Source organism: Rhinolophus sinicus, chromosome 5 (assembly GCF_057876585.1).
Source record: "Rhinolophus sinicus isolate RSI-liver-muscle chromosome 5, RSI-T2T, whole genome shotgun sequence".
In the NCBI taxonomy this organism is placed as follows: Eukaryota; Metazoa; Chordata; class Mammalia; order Chiroptera; family Rhinolophidae; genus Rhinolophus; species Rhinolophus sinicus.
The window spans coordinates 76,287,741-76,304,008 of record NC_142505.1 but is presented as its reverse complement, the minus strand read 5'-3'; the positions used below and the strand labels follow the sequence as shown (position 1 = coordinate 76,304,008).

General features: G+C 51.4%; 2 protein-coding genes across 13 annotated transcripts in view; one reads left to right on the top strand and one right to left on the bottom strand.

Moving 5' to 3' along the window:
- The window catches only part of SEPTIN8 (septin 8), a 25,913-nt gene extending 12,672 nt beyond the window's left edge, over positions 1-13,241 (top strand). For 3 of the 10 annotated variants that reach the window (XM_074313494.2, XM_088798605.1, XM_088798602.1), the window contains 7 exons: positions 55-241; positions 1,215-1,376; positions 1,896-1,992; positions 2,232-2,400; positions 2,597-2,729; positions 2,848-3,038; positions 11,898-13,241. In XM_074313494.2, coding sequence (XP_074169595.1) covers positions 55-241; positions 1,215-1,376; positions 1,896-1,992; positions 2,232-2,400; positions 2,597-2,729; positions 2,848-3,038; positions 11,898-12,063 — 1,105 coding nt within the window. In that variant the 3' untranslated portion in view covers positions 12,064-13,241. Of the gene's footprint in view, positions 1-54; positions 242-1,214; positions 1,377-1,895; positions 1,993-2,231; positions 2,401-2,596; positions 2,730-2,847; positions 3,039-5,242; positions 6,110-11,897 lie in introns of those variants that run through there. The other 7 variants (XM_074313493.2, XM_088798603.1, XM_019756054.3 and 4 more) reach the window with 6 other exon arrangements.
- CCNI2 (cyclin I family member 2) lies at positions 9,999-16,268 on the bottom strand. 3 transcript variants are annotated; one of them, XR_016021342.1, is made up of 6 exons: positions 15,708-16,268; positions 15,241-15,372; positions 14,611-14,685; positions 13,068-13,208; positions 11,883-12,113; positions 9,999-11,230 (listed from the first exon to the last, which is right to left on the bottom strand). XR_016021342.1 is itself a non-coding variant. In XM_074313498.2 (4 exons), the coding sequence occupies exons 1-4, from the start codon at positions 16,232-16,234 to the stop codon at positions 13,035-13,037; spliced, it is 810 nt and encodes a 269-aa protein (XP_074169599.1). In that variant the 5' UTR covers positions 16,235-16,268. The 3 variants fall into 3 exon arrangements, 1 of the variants encoding a protein (XP_074169599.1); XM_074313498.2 differs by lacking the exons at positions 9,999-11,230; positions 11,883-12,113 and having other exon boundaries at positions 13,035-13,208; positions 15,806-16,268; XR_012489779.2 differs by lacking the exons at positions 9,999-11,230; positions 11,883-12,113 and having other exon boundaries at positions 13,146-13,208; positions 15,241-15,369.

Genomic DNA, 16,268 nt, shown 5'->3' with positions numbered 1-16,268 from the left:
CCTCCGGGAGCCGAGCCAGGCTGCCCGGCTCCTAGGTGACGGAGCTGTCTGTAGTTACAGGCCCATAGTCGACTACATTGATGCGCAGTTTGAAAGCTATCTGCAGGAGGAGCTGAAGATTCGCCGCTCGCTCTTCGACTACCATGACACTAGGGTCCACGTGTGCCTCTACTTCATCACGCCCACTGGGCACTCCCTCAAGTCCCTGGACCTGGTGACCATGAAGAAACTGGACAGCAAGGTGTGCCCCTCAGCTGGTTCCGTGGGCTCCACAGTCCTCCGCTGGGGTGGGGTGTGTTGGCTGCAGTGTGACTGTCCACTACGGTCCCCAGGGGCTCCGCTGGGTGGGGGCTTGCAGAAAACCCCCTTGGCGTGGTCTTCTCTGTATTCTCTTTGTCCCTGCTGCTCCAGTGGGGCTCCACTGCTCTGGGCTTTTTCTCCAGAGTTCTGTCCCCTGGATCTGGCCCTGAACCCCTTTCTTCCAACTGAAATCTTATTCTCACTTTGCTGGCTCCAGGCCCTCTGACCCTCTCCCCAGTGTCCCAGTTCTCTGCTCATTTTCTCTCTTTCAATTCATAGTTCCTCTGCTCCCTTCACTTTCCCTGTCTTTCCTGCCATGGATTTCCCTTGGGTCCTCCCACACCCACTAGGGAGAGGACAGTTAAAGCCCAGAATTGGGAACGCGAATGAGGCGTAGGGATTGAGAGGGCAGCTTCTTGGGGATGACAGGAAGTGTGTGTGGCCCACAGTCACCTGTCAGCTCTCATATGACTACCCTTCCCATCCCAGGAGTTAATTTTCATTGTGAAAAATGGGGTAACTTTAGCCTGGGAGATTTTGAGGTCTTCCTGCAGCTACTGCTGATGGGTCATCTTACCTGCTTATGTGGGAGCTCAGCCCCCTGCTGCCGCTTATGTTGGCCCCGGATTGCTTAAAACCTTCAGAGTACTCTCAAAGCTGGGTAGGCCCATGGGACTAATTTTGGGGCTGGATGGTGGTTTGGGGGAACCGGGGCTGTAAGACACCCTAAAGCCAATTGTTAACAGCGCATCCTCATAATGGCCCTAGATGGCTGGGTTCAGGCCGGGACACCCCATGGGAGCAGCTCCATCTCACTGGTTTCTTGCCCCTCTGCCCAGGGATGTGGCCTGGGCAGGGCTGTCCACAGTCAGGGAGCCACTAACCTGCTGCCCCCTCTCCTCTGATCCTGGCAGGTGAACATTATTCCCATCATTGCCAAGGCTGACACCATCTCCAAGAGTGAGCTCCACAAGTTCAAGATCAAGATCATGGGCGAACTGGTCAGCAATGGGGTCCAGATCTACCAGTTCCCCACTGATGATGAGGCTGTTGCAGAGATTAACGCAGTCATGAATGTGAGCATGGGACAAGCGCCTTGGGGTCCTGGGGCCAATTGGCATGGAGCCAGCACGGATCTCTGACACAGCCCCGGGAGACTCTTGTTCCCTAGGATTCCAGCCTTAGTTTCTCCAGAAAAGATGGGTGGGCATCTGGGAGCCAGCCAGTCCTGTGTCCTGTGGACAAGGAATGGGAGGAATAGGGTACTGGGCTGGTACTGGGGCTTCCCCAGGTTTGCATTTCGTAAAGTATGGAGTCAGGGCAGGGATCTGAAACGTGTAGAAGGGAGCAGGCAGGATGCCAGGGCTGGGAACTTGGAGGAGAGCCAGGCCCACAGGTTCTTTGAGGGAACTTCCAATGGCCCCTGGGGAGCACAAGGGCTGAAAGAACACAGAGTGTGAGGAAGGAGGTTTGTGGGTTTAGCCCACTCCCTGTTTGGAGGTCCCAGGACACTTCTCCAAAAGAGAGCTGGGAAGTGAGCATCTGACCTGGCCTTGTTCAGCCCTGCGCTCACGCCTCCTTGGTCCCCTTTCCAGGCACACCTGCCCTTTGCCGTGGTGGGCAGCACCGAGGAGGTGAAGGTGGGGAACAAGCTGGTGCGAGCACGGCAGTACCCGTGGGGAGTGGTGCAGGGTGAGTGCGCTGGGGAGGGCACACCCCCAGCAGGCAGCCCGAGCTTAGCCCCCTGTCCTGCCTTGCTGCCTGTGACCCCTGCCCTGTCCTCCCTCTGACCTCTGACCTTTTGTGGCTTGTCCTGCCTCTGGAGTCTGCTGCTAACCCTCTGACCGCTGTCCTGTGCCCTGTCCTCCCGGGCCCCTCTGTGTGCCTGCCTGAAACCCCCCCCCCCCCCCCCGGGTGCCCTGTGCTTGCAGTGGAGAATGAGAATCACTGCGATTTCGTAAAACTCCGGGAGATGCTGATCCGAGTGAACATGGAGGACCTCCGCGAGCAGACCCACAGTCGGCACTATGAGCTCTACCGGCGCTGCAAGTTGGAGGAGATGGGCTTCCAGGACAGCGACGGGGACAGCCAGCCCTTCAGGTGACGGCCTGCGCGTGGAACAGGCCGAGTTGGCATCTGCGTCGGGGGTCTTGTGAGCCAGGGAGCGAGGCTCTCAGGGCCCCGACAGCCTCTTGCCCCCAGTACCCATGTGATTCCTCTTCTCTGCCTACCCCTCGCCCCCACCCCCACCCCACCATAATCCCAGCCTGGGCCTCTCTTCTCTGGGTCTCTACAGCCTGCAGGAGACCTACGAGGCCAAGAGGAAGGAGTTCCTGAGTGAGCTGCAGAGGAAGGAGGAAGAGATGAGGCAGATGTTTGTCAACAAAGTGAAGGAGACAGAACTGGAGCTGAAGGAGAAGGAAAGGGAGGTGAGCGTGAGCTATGGGAGTTGGGGGGGCTGTGGCGCGGCCAGGCCTGGCTGGGTGGCGGGAGGGCCTGGTACCTCCCCGGCCCACACAGAAGCCCGGTGCCGCCTTCTGCTCCCAGCTCCACGAGAAGTTTGAGCACCTCAAGCGGGTCCACCAGGAGGAAAAGCGGAAGGTGGAGGAGAAGCGCCGGGAGCTGGAGGAGGAGACCAACGCCTTCAACCGCAGGAAGGCCGCGGTGGAGGCCCTGCAGTCTCAGGCCTTGCACGCCACCTTGCAGCAGCCTCTGAGGAAGGACAAGGACAAGAAGAAGTAGGTGGTGGGCTCCCCGCCCTGCATTGGCTCTGCTCTCTCCTGGGCACTCTGTCCCTCTCTCGGCTCCTGCAGGTGGACTTTTATTCTCGCTCCCCCTCACTTGTCTACCATTTCTCTCATCTTCACTGGCCCTGTCACCTCATTCTTGCTCACCTTTCTTTTTCTTTCACTAGTGATCTTGAGATTTCAAGATATCAAATCTTCATACATTCTCTCTCTTGCGCAAGTGACACCCCTCTCTCCCTCCTTTTCTCTCTCCCTCCCTTTCTCTCTGTATGTCTCTGTCACTCTCATTCTTCTGCAGCTTCCTCACAGCTGTGGTGGTGAAGGCTGGATCACACAGGCAGGGAGTGGAGCCCGAGGGGTGTAGGGGGTCTCAGGGAAGGTCCTTCAGGCCAGACGAGGGACAGGGTCTGGGAAGGTCAGCATTTTCTGACAGGTTCCAAGGTTCCTGTGGTTTCTGCTTGGACAGCTGTGGTGCATTCCCCCGCTACCCCCACCCCGTCCCAGTCCCTGAAGCAGTGGATGTGGGACCGCTGTTGACTGGCAGGTGGTGACTGAGAACAACTGAACCCAGCCAGCACTCACCCCCGGGACCCTATAATCACCACCTGGCTAAAGGAAGGACAACAGCTCCTGGTTGGGGCTCTGTGAGTCCTGCTAGGGAGAGGGGCTGCTCCTCAGGTAGAGGTTGGAGTTGATCAGAGGAGAGAGAATGGTGGGGGATGGCAAGGAGGCTTTTCTCAGCCTCCAGGAGTCAGTCAACATTTTGGCCAGGTGGGGGCAACGCTGAGTCACTTCTCCCTGGCCGGTTTTTCATAGCCTGGTTCCACGCTCCCAGCCAGATGCTCTGGCTCCTGGGGCTCTCCCTCTCCTATCCCATCTCCTTCAGTGTCCCCATCACATCACATCGCTCTGTGGGGATCTCATCCATCCCTGCGTCTCCCAGCCCCTTGCCTGTGTCAGGTACTTTCCTTCCTTGCCAGCCTAGGAACTGAGCAAGTCTACCCATCTTGGCCCTCATTCTTAGGCTCCATGAAATCCTATTTTCTCCTGGAATATTTGGGAATGTGTGTGCCAGGCCCTTCCTTTCTTGGTGGCAGTGGAGACCCGTGGTTAGGGCCATGCAGTGCATAACTAGCTGTGGCCCTGGGATGCTGCTTCTGGCATCAGCACTCCCCTTGCTCCCCAGTATTGCATTCCCTAACACACACATACACCCATGCACATGCAGACATGGGCATGTACACTGTCTTACTCTCTCTCCTGCCCCGTCACACACGCAGACTCAGGCACATGTCACCAATACACAGTCTCCAGACACATGCACACACATCTAAGGAAAAAAAAACTTAAAGAGCTTCTCCCTGGAGGAGGCCAGGGGGACAAAGCCAGACATGTAGGAACTGGATGCCAGTTCTCATTCCTAAGGCCTGTCCGCTGCTTTGGGACAGACCCTCCTTTCTATAATCTTTCCCATCCGGCTGACCGGTGGCCCCATCCCAACTGCTGGCACTGCTGGACTCTAGCCCACACTCCCCTCAGCCATATGAATGTCCCCTCTGCTTTGCATTTGCTTCCCGCCCTTGTCCCACGTCTTACTTTTAGCTTGGTGAGATCCAATTCTGTAAATATGAACCTGTGTGTATTTCAAGCTAGCAGCTCAGAAATCTGTTTCTTCCTGGAAGAGGGAACCAGGTCTATCCCAGGTGCTGGTACCCAAAGTGACTTTGTCCTGCCCCTGCCAGCTTGGCCTAGGCCATTTCGTTAAAGAAAAGGCAGGCAGAGTACCCTAGGAATGAAGCTATGGAGAAACTCCTCAGAAACAAAAACAAGGACCTGTGGCCAGGTTGAGGTCTGAGGGCAAGTGGGTGGGGTGCAGGCTGGCTGCAAGAGCACCAGCACAGCTCTCAGGGTGGGGGCTCATTGCTTGTGTCAGATCTTTTCTGTTTGCTGAATATGCCAGAAAGTTTCAGTCAGTTTAGTCTCTAGGAGACAGACTTCTCCTCCCAGGTTGGCCAGGAGTGGAATAGGTGGGATGGCTGGGAACACCCCTTCCTACTACCCTGGTCAGGGAATGGGGTGAGTTGCAAGTGCATTTTGGGGTGAGGGGCATATTCTATGACCATTTAGTTGAATGACTTTGATTGGTTGTATTCTTCAAATTTTAATCCATTTTTGCAAAATTACTTCCCAATCAGATCTTGACCCGCAGCCTGGGACGCCACAAACTGAAGCGAATTCTCTGCTTTGCTTGTGACAAATGCCAAACTGAATCCCCTTTCCCAGTGTTCATCTTGCTGTCTTTTGCTTCTGTTTGATTTGGTCGTCTGCGTATCTTTTAATGTGTCTGTTTTTGTTTTGTTTGTTTTATTTTTATTTTTCAGTTAACGCACGCACAGACTTACATGTCAAGAGCGGACTTTAGACTTTCATGTGTTAAGTTGCTTGAGTTACACCTTGTGACCCTTCTCCCATAACATGGTGTGAGGACCGACTGGGAGCCGGTACAGACTCCAGTGTTTACAGCCTTGCTCTGTCACCCGTCCCCTCCCCCAGGCTGCCCTGGGCCTGGTGGGCCACCCCTCTCTATGCAAACACGTCAAAGCCATGAATGCTGGAATCCAAAACTGACGAGGTTTATTTTTTTCAGAGCCAGTGGCTGGTCTTCCATTTACAGTGTCACTATTCCTTGATGGAGCAGTTATGTGCCGCTCTAGCGAAGGCCCCCCGCCGGCGATGATCGGCCTAAGTGTTCAGCGTCAAGATGGCGGCGCCCTAGGGGTGACCGCGTGGTCTGGTATCCGTGCTGCAAAATTTGCGTGATCCCCCTTCGTTTTAATTTTTCTAACCTAGAGCTTCATTTCAATAATAACTTTTTAAAACACTTCTAAATTTTTATTTTGGCACGAGCGTAAAGACGAATAATATCCTCTCTCCCATTATTTTCATAAGTAACACAGATTCCCCGATTTTTAAAAACTAAAAATATCTCTAAGCCTTTCTTATGTATAAAGTATCCCTATAATATATAGGGAGAGGTGGGTAATAAACATCCTGTCATGACAGTGTTTGCAATTTCTTTACTGATGAAAGTGGAGCATGAAAAAGACCACGCCCAGTGTTTTCACTGTGAATGTAAATGGAACAGCAGCCCAAAACCATTGTCTGTGTGCCCCAGAGGTGCTACTTGTAAACAGGGACCAACACCAAGTGTGTGTGTTAAGTATTTGACTCCAACTAAGACCCCCAAACCAATCCCGCATTTGCCAAGTGCACAGAGTGCTCAGCGGGAAAGAGGTTTTTATCTCAAGATCCTTGTTTCCTTTTTCCTGGCTGAGACCCAGGGCAAAAGATGAAGGTGTCTGGTGTGTATGGACAATTTAAGAAAAAACTACCAGCAAAGGAGCTTTTCCCCTTCAGCTGCATTCTTTAGTGGGGAAACATTTTTTAAAACAGCATTGATTCTTCTATGTTACTGTTGGTTTGCAAGCCATTGAGGGGATCGGGGTTGAAAATATGGCCTGATAATATGGGAGACAAAAATGAATAGCTGAAAGGAAGGATTTCCTCTAATGTTGATGAAGCACTGTGCTGGGCACAGGCTCCCAGTAAAGCCGTACCCTGGAGGAGCGCATTCTATAACTGCACTCCGTGGCTGGAGGCCTTCGGAAGCTGCGCTGATTGACTTTGGATTGGTAATTTGTTCTTCATGTCCTCCATCTCCCCTGCCATCGCCTGTTTTATTGATTTGCAGGACCAAGTCCTGACTTCCTCCTGCCCTTCTGAGACGGTGTTCAGTGCAGAGTGGGGTAGCTGGGTGAGCTGCATGTGTCCCCCAAGGCACGGCCAGAAAAAGGCAGCCTTTGCATGTAAGGGGCTCTGCTCGCCAGGAACAGAGCAGGTTTTATTGATGCTCAAAGTGACAGTTCTCCCAGTGTTAACGCCATGACCATGGGTAGATCCAGATTTTGAGGGGTAGAAACTTGAACTATTTGAAAAGCCTTCATCAAGGAAAAGAACATGAATACTCGATTAGGTACGAGGCCTTGGAAGCGGCCTTGAGGATTAAGCTTCCTCAGTTTCCCAGTCAACCCACTTCTGGTTGTGACTGATGACTGGGCCTTGAGTGTGGGTATCCACCCCGGTAAATCAGCACATGTAAGGCAGATGGGGACTGCGAGTGGATTGTCGTTAAGGTAATTAGATGTGAAGTGTATAAAGTTGGGCAGAAGCATGATCTTAAGACAGCCTCTGTCAGCTAATGTGTTTCAGAGGACGAGGCCCCATGACCCAGTGGGTTAACTGGTTATGTAAGAAATGAGGACTGCTGGTTCAGTGCCAATCTGGGGTCTCAAGTGGGCAGATTCTGCCACCCACCCACCGTAGCCTGCAGGCTGCCCGCAGGGCATCCTGGATGGAAGGCCGGAACTGTGCTTGGTTACCTGCCTGCGGGACATCTCTGAGGGGAACTGTCATTGTTGCATTTTCTGGGGTCTGAGCTGCCTCCACAGGTCCCATCAGCTTTAGTGAACCTCGCTGTGCTTCTCTTCCCATGTTGTTTGTTTGGAATTTTGTCATCTTTAGCTGAGACCAAATTAATCCTTGGTGCACAAGGTGAGCTTAAAACTTGCTGTTTAGCAAGCTACCCCTCGGAATGTGACCCCTGCCTGCACCCTGCTTGCAGGGTCTGATTTACCCCTCTTCTTTCTCAGCAGCATCTGTTGGCATTATCAGGGCTGGCAGTGGGAGCATGCTGGCATTTACTATCATGTCTTTCATGAACCAAGTTGGTATTGGGTGGAATCGCCATATAATTTATTGTCCAAACTGAGACTTTTGAAAGTGAAAGGAGATGCTATTGCTTATTCCAGCTCAACAGGCATAAGCCAGAACTGACTCAGGCAAAATGGGAGGTATGGTCACCCCAGTTATGGGTAACCAGAGCCTGGGTGGCTTATAATGGTGCAGACTGACTGCCTATATGTTTGTATGTTTATGTGTGGGTTCCCTGTTAAGTGGGGCTCCTTTACTGAATAAGAGGCCCCTAAGGGAAGCCTGGCTTGCTAGTCTGTTACGTTAATATGCTTTTCTAAAACTGCTTTACTTGTTAATTCATTTACTCCTTCATTCATTGACTGTTTTTGTTCCTTTCCACTCACTTTGTACTTTTTTTTTTCCCATTAAATTTTGCATTTATTTTGAGTTTTTGTGGTGTCTTTTTTGGGCAGTAGCTTTTCGGATTTAACACGTTTCCTAGCCTATTAATATGCTACAACAATGATAAAATATAGCTTATCTTTTCTGTGGACTTTGAAGGGTGTATCAGCTTCTGATAGGACTTATGTTTTAATAGTGAATCCTGCTGTGGGCATTTATGAAAGGGTCTCGAATGAGTGTAGGATGGAGGAAATAGTCATAGGCGAAAGAAGATACAGCCTGTGGTCCAGTGAATCTTTACTGGGCGACTGGGTGCAAGACATGAGAGAAGGCAAACACTGCCCTTGAGTTTACAGCCTTGTGGACAAGACTTGACATGGGACTATTAGAGTTTTTATTGTGCTAGGCATTGCTCTAAAGTACATTACATGCATTAATCCCTCTAATCCTCATAATAATTCTATGATTAGTACCATTTTACCCCATTTTATAGCTAAGGCACAGAGAGGTTAAGTAGTTACCCAAGGTCACACCGCTAGTAACTGGAGGAACTAGGATTTGAATATTGGTAACCTGTACCCTTAATTCCTTAGTTATAGATGCTCTTTGGCAACCAGATGGGATGACGGAAGAACAGTGGCAGTGCAGCCAGTAATAAAGTGTGCAGTCTGACTGTGAGTTGGTGGACCTGAGATGGTTTTATAGAGGTGGGATGCCCTGACAGGTAGGCAGATATTTGGTTGAGGAGGGGCAGACTGGTGGTTGTAGGAAGTGATGACAAGCTCACAGATCCATTTATTAAGGAGCTTCCTCTGGCTCCTCTGGCACCAGGCTAAACTCTGAAGACTAAAATGGGGAACTGGGGACTAAAGCCGGGGAGCCGACAGCCCAGCAGGGAGACTGGTGTGCAGACATCCAAAATGAAGGCACAGCTCAACTGTGCCCTGGGGAGGCAAAGTCTCCACCAAGCTTTGAAGGACAGTCTCCAGGAAGCCAGGAGGAGAAGGGCCTTGTTGGTGGAGGGAACAGCACTGTACAACTCGGCTCCCATTTAGGGGAAGTAATATTTGGACATGTTTAAGAAAGGTGCATGATGCTCACCTGCCCTGCCCTTAGCCCATCTGGGCCTCCTCCCATGTCTGTTTTCTGCTGCCACAGTCCTGCACAATCCCTGCCCTTCTGTAGGTAGGGACGAAGGAAGATGAACTGTGTCCATACTTCTCCCACCACAGTGATCCCTGAGGTGGGATATGAGCTCCTAATCTCAGAAAGAAAAAAAATTAGTAGGATGGGGCTATGTTGTTCAAACGCAAGCTTGAACAACATAAAAACTTTAATTCACAAGTGGTACTTCGGCAATACAGAAGTGTGTGTCCCCAAAGAAAAAGAATATTATTTACAGAAAGAGTGACAAGGCTGGCCTTTATCCCATTATGGAGGCTCACAGGTCTACCTTCTCTTTTCTCCAAGAAACAAAGTTGGATTCGCTCTGGGGACCCAGCTTACATCCAGAGCTACTTGGTTAAGAGGTCCCGATAGGTCCCAGCAGTTCCCTCAGGGTGAGCCTCCACCCCACTCACTATAGTGCCTGCTCCCAGTGGAAGGAAGGAGGCAGAGGGCAGTCAGAGCCAGTGAGAGCTATGACCATGAACTACAGGCTGCCCCTCAGCAGCTCCATCCGTGCTGGACTAGAGGACAGTTATTATAGGATCCAGGAAATGGTATTCCAACTGTATCTGACTTGAGCAATTCTAAAGGCATTGTACCCAATACATGTAAAATAAGATTCAGACAGGGTTGCAAGGAATTCAAGTTTATTTTTGCAAAAGCTCCAACAGGCAAATTTATTTCAAGGAAAGGAAGAGATTGGTACCAACTCCAGGGCAGACACTATTATAGTACATCTGGGCCTTGACCACTTTGCACCTAGCAGCAGATCATACTCCCCATGGCTTAGCACATTTACAAAAGACTGTTCACAGTGGAAAGACTTCACAAATCACCTCTAAATGTGTGGCTCAGTCATTCACTTCCCCAACACTACTTAACACAGCTCCAGCTGGCACCTGCCAGCTGGACTCCACTGCTTAAAGAACGGCTCTGTAGTTTCACAGCTCCAGAGGGGCAGCTGGCTTTCTCCCTCCCGACATGCTAACAACCTCCTCGTCCTGGCAGCACAGTGGCTGGCGCAGGCTCGGTCTTCGGAACCTGCTCATCTTAACAAGACGCTCTCAGAGCCGCGCCTCCCCATCGTGGGTCACACCTCGTAATATTCTTCAGCATAAAAATTCCTCTAGTTGCATGAGAGCAAGAGAGGGAAAATATTCTTAAAATTTGGTCAAGTTACTGCACATTAAACAAAGTGTACTTCATAATGTAGTCCTTGTTACAGAATACATAAGTCATGGCCAAATCAAGGTAAAGGCATCTGGAGAGACTGTCCTGTTTTTGCAGTGGCAGGCAGGGTGGAGGGGACGGCAGCACCGCGCAAGTGCTTGGTACAAGCCTAGGAAGCTGGAGGGCCTCGGCCAGCTCTGCTGAGTGAGCAGCGAGCACTGGTTACTCAGAACCAGCCGGCCCTTCAGCCTGAGCAAGGCCCGCCTCTGGCCTCCTAACTCCAGCTCGGTTGGGGGCCGATATCAGCCCTTGATGGAGAAGGAAGGAAAACCAAGCTGCAGTAAGAGCATTCGTTCTCCCTGGTTCAGACCCAGGGGCAAGAAGGAAGCAGGTCGTGATCAGACTACCCTTACCTCATGATCCCAACCTCCCTTTTCCCCCTTAGTTTCTTCTAAGGACCCAGAACGTTTTCTCTGTTCTTCCAGGGCCTTCTTCCTTTCTTGTTACAGGACCCATAAAGCTTAGTATTTAGAGGAGGCCAAGCTAGGAGAGGTTGCCATTATGTTCTGAAGGACACGGGTGGGGCACAGGCTGGCACGTGGGAGAAGGTTGTCTGTGCAGGAGGAGGACTACAAACTTCCCAGCTGCTGCTTTACCAGTGCCCTGCAGCGGACCAGCTGCTCAATACTGACCTGTAATTAAAACAGAGCGGTCATCCTTGAAGCAGAACCATTTTACAATATAAGGAACGAGCACTTGAGTGCCAAAATGTTAGCATGGGGCAATTTCAGGAAGGTCCAACCACACAGCTTACGCACATTAACCCCACCATCTCAAGGACATCCATTTCCCACCTCAGTAAAACTGTCATGAGTCTAACTACACATTCCATCTTTCCCTGTCTGTCCTGAGGGATTCTGAGCTCCCGGTCCCTGGTACCGTACTCATATAGAGGGTGACGGGTCTGACATTTACACTCTCCAATATTAAGCTCAGGGTTGCTTCTTCCTGAGCTGTACATGTCCCCCATCCTCTCGGCTACAAGGACTGCCCCTGAGATAAAGCTTCTCTCACTGTCAGAGAAACCCACCCTAACTGGTCCCGTGAAGGGCACGTGTGTCCCATACTCAAGTCCAGAGGGCATGCCAAGTGTGGAAAGCCTAGCCCTTAGGTAGACTTTTCACAGTCGTCATGGCCAGAACATCTTCTGGAGTCCACAAGGGCCAAGAAGGGCCATGGGTACCCTTTTGGGGATGGAGTGTGGCAGGCAGCTAAAGGAACAAAGCTGAGAGCTTGGTCTCAGCTTGGCAAAGTTGAGCAAAGTTGGGCAAAGTTGATGTCTACCTGTGCTTTCTTTAGCAGATCAGATATAGGAGCACACCAGTCGGGCATGAGCCTCTCCAACTCTAAGGTGATGATGACCAAGGCCAGTGTGGAGCCCTTGAACTGCAGCAGTTGGTGGCCCGCCATACAGTGCTGCAGCTGCCTGGTCAGGGATGCGACGTGGAGGGAAGGATTCCTCTGAGGCAGCAGCTCCATCATGTGGGGCCAGCCCACGACCACCAGGGCATGGAACTGGAGATTGTGGTTTTTAATGTTAGAACAGAAAACCCCATACTTTTCATATATCAATGACCAAAAGTGCAAACAATTTGAATTTCCATCAGGGAACATCAAATGTTGCCCAGCCCTTTTCATTCCCATTCATGGCCCCTCCAGGGGCTTGAGGCTTAATGCCTATTCTGTGGTCAAGCTGAGCCTCAACTTTGGAGAGAAGACAGTCTGCTTTGTAACATGGCCATAAGGAGCCCAAAGTACCTAGATGACAATGTTTCAATTTTGAAAAATAGAAGCATACTCTTCAAGATTAAGGTAGCAGAAAAGTTACTGTATCCGCTTGACAAGAGAAGAAACTCTGCAAGTTGGCAACAGTGGCCAGTTTTCATACTGAAACAAACAGCCCTTAATGATATAATCTTCATGCTTCATAACAGACCAAAACCCCATGACATTTCCACATTGCATAATTTTGCCTTACTAACAGAATCATATCCTTAAGGATGACCATCATTCCCTAACTAAAACAAATACAGGCTAATATATTTTTTAAGTGCCAGATCAATATGGTCTAAAGCCTCAATAAGGATTGTGTGTAGGTGAATAAAGACAGCTCAGTGAATGTGTGTAAAGTGCAGCAAAAGGAGACAGCTTTTTATGTACAGTATTCATAGAATGGAAAGTTAAATATTTTTGCAGTGTGTATTTAAGAGAAACTCACCATAATAGTGCCGCCTAAAAATCTTTGTAAAGTTAATTTAATGTCCTTTAGAAGTGGGAGTCTGGTGGAACTGTGTTGAATTTAAGATACATTTTTCACTGTTGCGTGTGTCGTGAGCCTTGTGGGTCACCTTACCGTGGTGCATGTGCAAGGACGTGTGCACGCCTGTGCTTGGCCATCCTATGTTGTGAGCAGCTGTTCCAAAGGCACACATGAGTCTAGGGTAGACTCTGAAAACTCCTCGGACTTACTATGGTCAAGAAGTCCAGCGGCGTCCCAATATAGAGGTCCCAGTGCAGTTTGTCCAAAATAGCCAGCTCCATCCTCAGCAACTCATTCGAGGTATAGCCAGAGCCATAGTGCTTTATGAAGTCTTTTATGCGTGGAATTAACTGTAAAAAGAAAATAAAGAGGCCAAAGCCCTATATCATGTCATGGTAGCTTTTGTTTTCTTATCCATGGGGGCTGGGTATCCATGACCCTAGTTGAGTTGTCTTGTAGTGACGAGCCACAGAAAATGCTTCTGAAAGAAAAACCAAACCAACTCTAGGCTATCTGTCAAGTGCCCAGGTGGTTGTGACAATGTGTAGTGAATGTCACATGTTCACCCTCTACAAACAGGTTTTGATCACCAGCTGTACTCCAGTTCATACCCAAAGGTGCTTCGGAGACTGGGGCTGTGCCATCTCCCCCGTTCAGCTGCAGGAACTCAGCCAAAGCTTTCCAGGGGCTGTGGGCTCTACCCATTCCTGTTACCGAGCCCTGCCATGATTACTTGTAGAGAGAAAAGTAGGCCTTTGTGCTTCCCGGTCTGCACCAGACAGGCTCAGTTTTGGCAACACCATAGCTGCAAACACATTCCCTTCAACCTCGATTTAAGACAGTTCAGTTTTGGAAAAACTATGACTTTTTCTCAGAGGGACTAATAAGGCTTATCTCTGAGTAAACATTCAAATACCAAGTGCATTAAAGAATTGGTCCTACTTTTTTAGATAACGTATTACTATAACCTCCAGAAATACTTCTTTAAAAGGTGATTTACTTGGTTTTTAGTTGGGGGCGGGGGCATACATTCTAATAAACAAGGGTTAAAAGCATTTTTACTGAAGGTTTAGAACTGGACAGTAGTGACATTTTCTGCCCCAGCAGACCCTGAGATCAGCTAAGGGAGACCCTGTGGAAATGGTAGTGATTCCACTATCCCCAAAGGGGGATGGATAGAGGGAGGGCGGAAAAGAGGGAGGAGAAAGGCCTGGGAAGGGTGTTGGGAGATGATCGTCTCCTGAACAGAAGACACAGTGAAAATTAGACATTCAAACAAGGCTGAAGCACTTGTGGGGGCTTATCCTTCACCCAGACCCCCTCAGAGAAAGGTTCCAGAGTCCCTGAGGACCAGTTTTGTTGAGATAGCCAAGTCCTATCATCTCAAGCAGTTTTCTTAGGTGTAGTTTCCAGAATGTACATTAGGCCATATGGTTTGGGAGGCCTTTTTCCTTAGCTCAACAGCAGATGCCTCTGCTTAGTGGGAGGTGGCATCTGGCATCAACCCATGAGGCAAGATCTATCTGCCAGGAGGTCAGGCCTCTGGGTTTGCTGGGCCAGAATTCAGCAGTTTGAATTCTCCATTTGCACGGCCCGAGGCCGACAAGCCTCAGGAAGGAATAGCAGAGATCCTGGGAAGTTAATGAGTTTTCTAAAATACCCACCATCCCCAACTGCACAGGAACCTTGAGTGCTCCAGTTACACCCCTGTACCTCAAAAGCAGCCCAGAGGGGATTTCCAGGGGTGCATACCTCCTCTTCTTCATTCACCTTCGCAGCAAGTCTCAAGGAAGTAATTGTGACACAATGGAGTAAACTTTCTTTTACCTGCAGTATGGAACAGTTGAGCAGAATATGACTGCCAGAAACAAACTAAAGCATCTGTGCTTTTTTTATTTAAGAAATTAAGTTTTCCCTTAAAAAAAGACTGATTGTATTCCTCCACAAATAAGTTAGTGCCATTTTTAGATTTGGCCAGTTCAAAGCGCTCCTGATATCAGAACCACAGGTGACTAGTCAGTAGTCCTTTGTTAGAACTGACCAGAGGGGTGAAATGTGACACCTTGTCAGGGAACACTTAGTCCCATCCGGGCTCAGGTTGTGGGACAGGTCCAGACAAGCACACCCTACCTCACCTGACCACACAGGAAGTCCTTTCCTAACTAGGTCCTCTCAGCCTCCCCAAGTCTACCCCTGACCACACAACACTGAGCCACAGGCACGGTGGTGGGCTGTGGAGACGGTCCAATTCCAATTCTACCACTTCTAGCAAGTTACTTAGGTTTGAGCACCTGAGATGTTTCATCTACTCGAGCAGCCACGGGGAGCAGAGGTCAGTCTCCTCTCCCACCATCTGTCACCGGCTTGCAGAGGCCTCCCTACCTTTACTGAAACCAGGAGGCGGTGGAAGATAGTGAGAGCCAGGTTGAAAGTGCTCTGAGAGAAGTGAAAAATGTTCTCCAGCCACAGGAGCTGCAACACGACTTCCCGGAAAGTGTCAACGAACTGCACCTGCTGAAAAGAGGAAGTAGGGAGCGCAGGGAAAATGGTTGGTGGCCGCTCTTGGTCCATCAGTGGCAGAAGCCGCCTGCCTAAAGTGACCAGAGGGGCTGTGAGCAGCCCCTTCACCTTAAATCGCTGGGACCAAGCGCCTCCTGTCGCCCAGCGGCTCAGCAATGTAGCCCCCTCCCCGCGCGCGTTTTCCGTCCAAAGCAGAGTTCCTCGACCCACACAGACCCTCTTCCCAAGCACCTACTCGAAAGGCACCCCCTCAGTGAAAGAACCAGCGAGTCCCGCCTCGTGCCGGGGACGCACCTGGGGAAGGGCCCGGCCTCCAAGGTGCGGCTCACCTGAGCGCGGGTGCAGGTGGGGCCCGGCCGCGACCCGTGCGCACGTGAGGAGGGGGATGCAGGTGCTCCCGGGAGGGCTCCGCCGCGGGGACCGGTACCTGGGGGCGGCCGCCCCGCCACAGGCGCGCCTCGCGGCTCAGGGCCAGTTTCAGGTGGGCGGCCATCCGGCGCTCGTCCAGGAGGCCCTCCAAGTCACACGGCACCAGCCGGCGCTCCGGCCCGAGGGACGGCGGCGGCGGGGCGGGAGTGGCGTCGGCGGCGGGGCCTGCGGCTCGTGGGGTCCGCGCTGCCAGCCGCGGGGATCTTCTCGCGGACGGCTCGGGCAGCCGGGCGGCTCCGGGCTGGCACGCCTCCGGGAACCTTCTCTGGGTGGCCGGGGGGAGAGAGACGTTCCACGGAGGCGGTGGGAGAAGGAGACTCAGGGCCATCTCCTCCGTACGCGCGGCAGGACGCCCGCCCAGACGCGGGTCGGCTCTTACCTCATCCGAGGCCGCCGGCCGCGGCGGGAACTGCGCGCCCGAGGCCATGGCGGGCGCCGGATCCCAGGTCTGGAGCGCGGCT

Bases quoted from the DNA above. Each gene is read 5' to 3' on its own strand.
- CCNI2 (XM_074313498.2), bottom strand. From the start codon at position 16,234: ATGGCCTCGGGCGCGCAGTTCCCGCCGCGGCCGGCGGCCTCGGATGAG. The intron at 14,686-15,240 runs GTAGGGAGGCCT...TCCATACTGCAG, and splicing joins GCCTCCTGGTTTCAGTAAAG to GTAAAAGAAAGTTTACTCCA. The intron at 13,209-14,610 runs GTATGCACCCCT...TTCTTTTTACAG, and splicing joins AGGTGAATGAAGAAGAGGAG to TTAATTCCACGCATAAAAGA.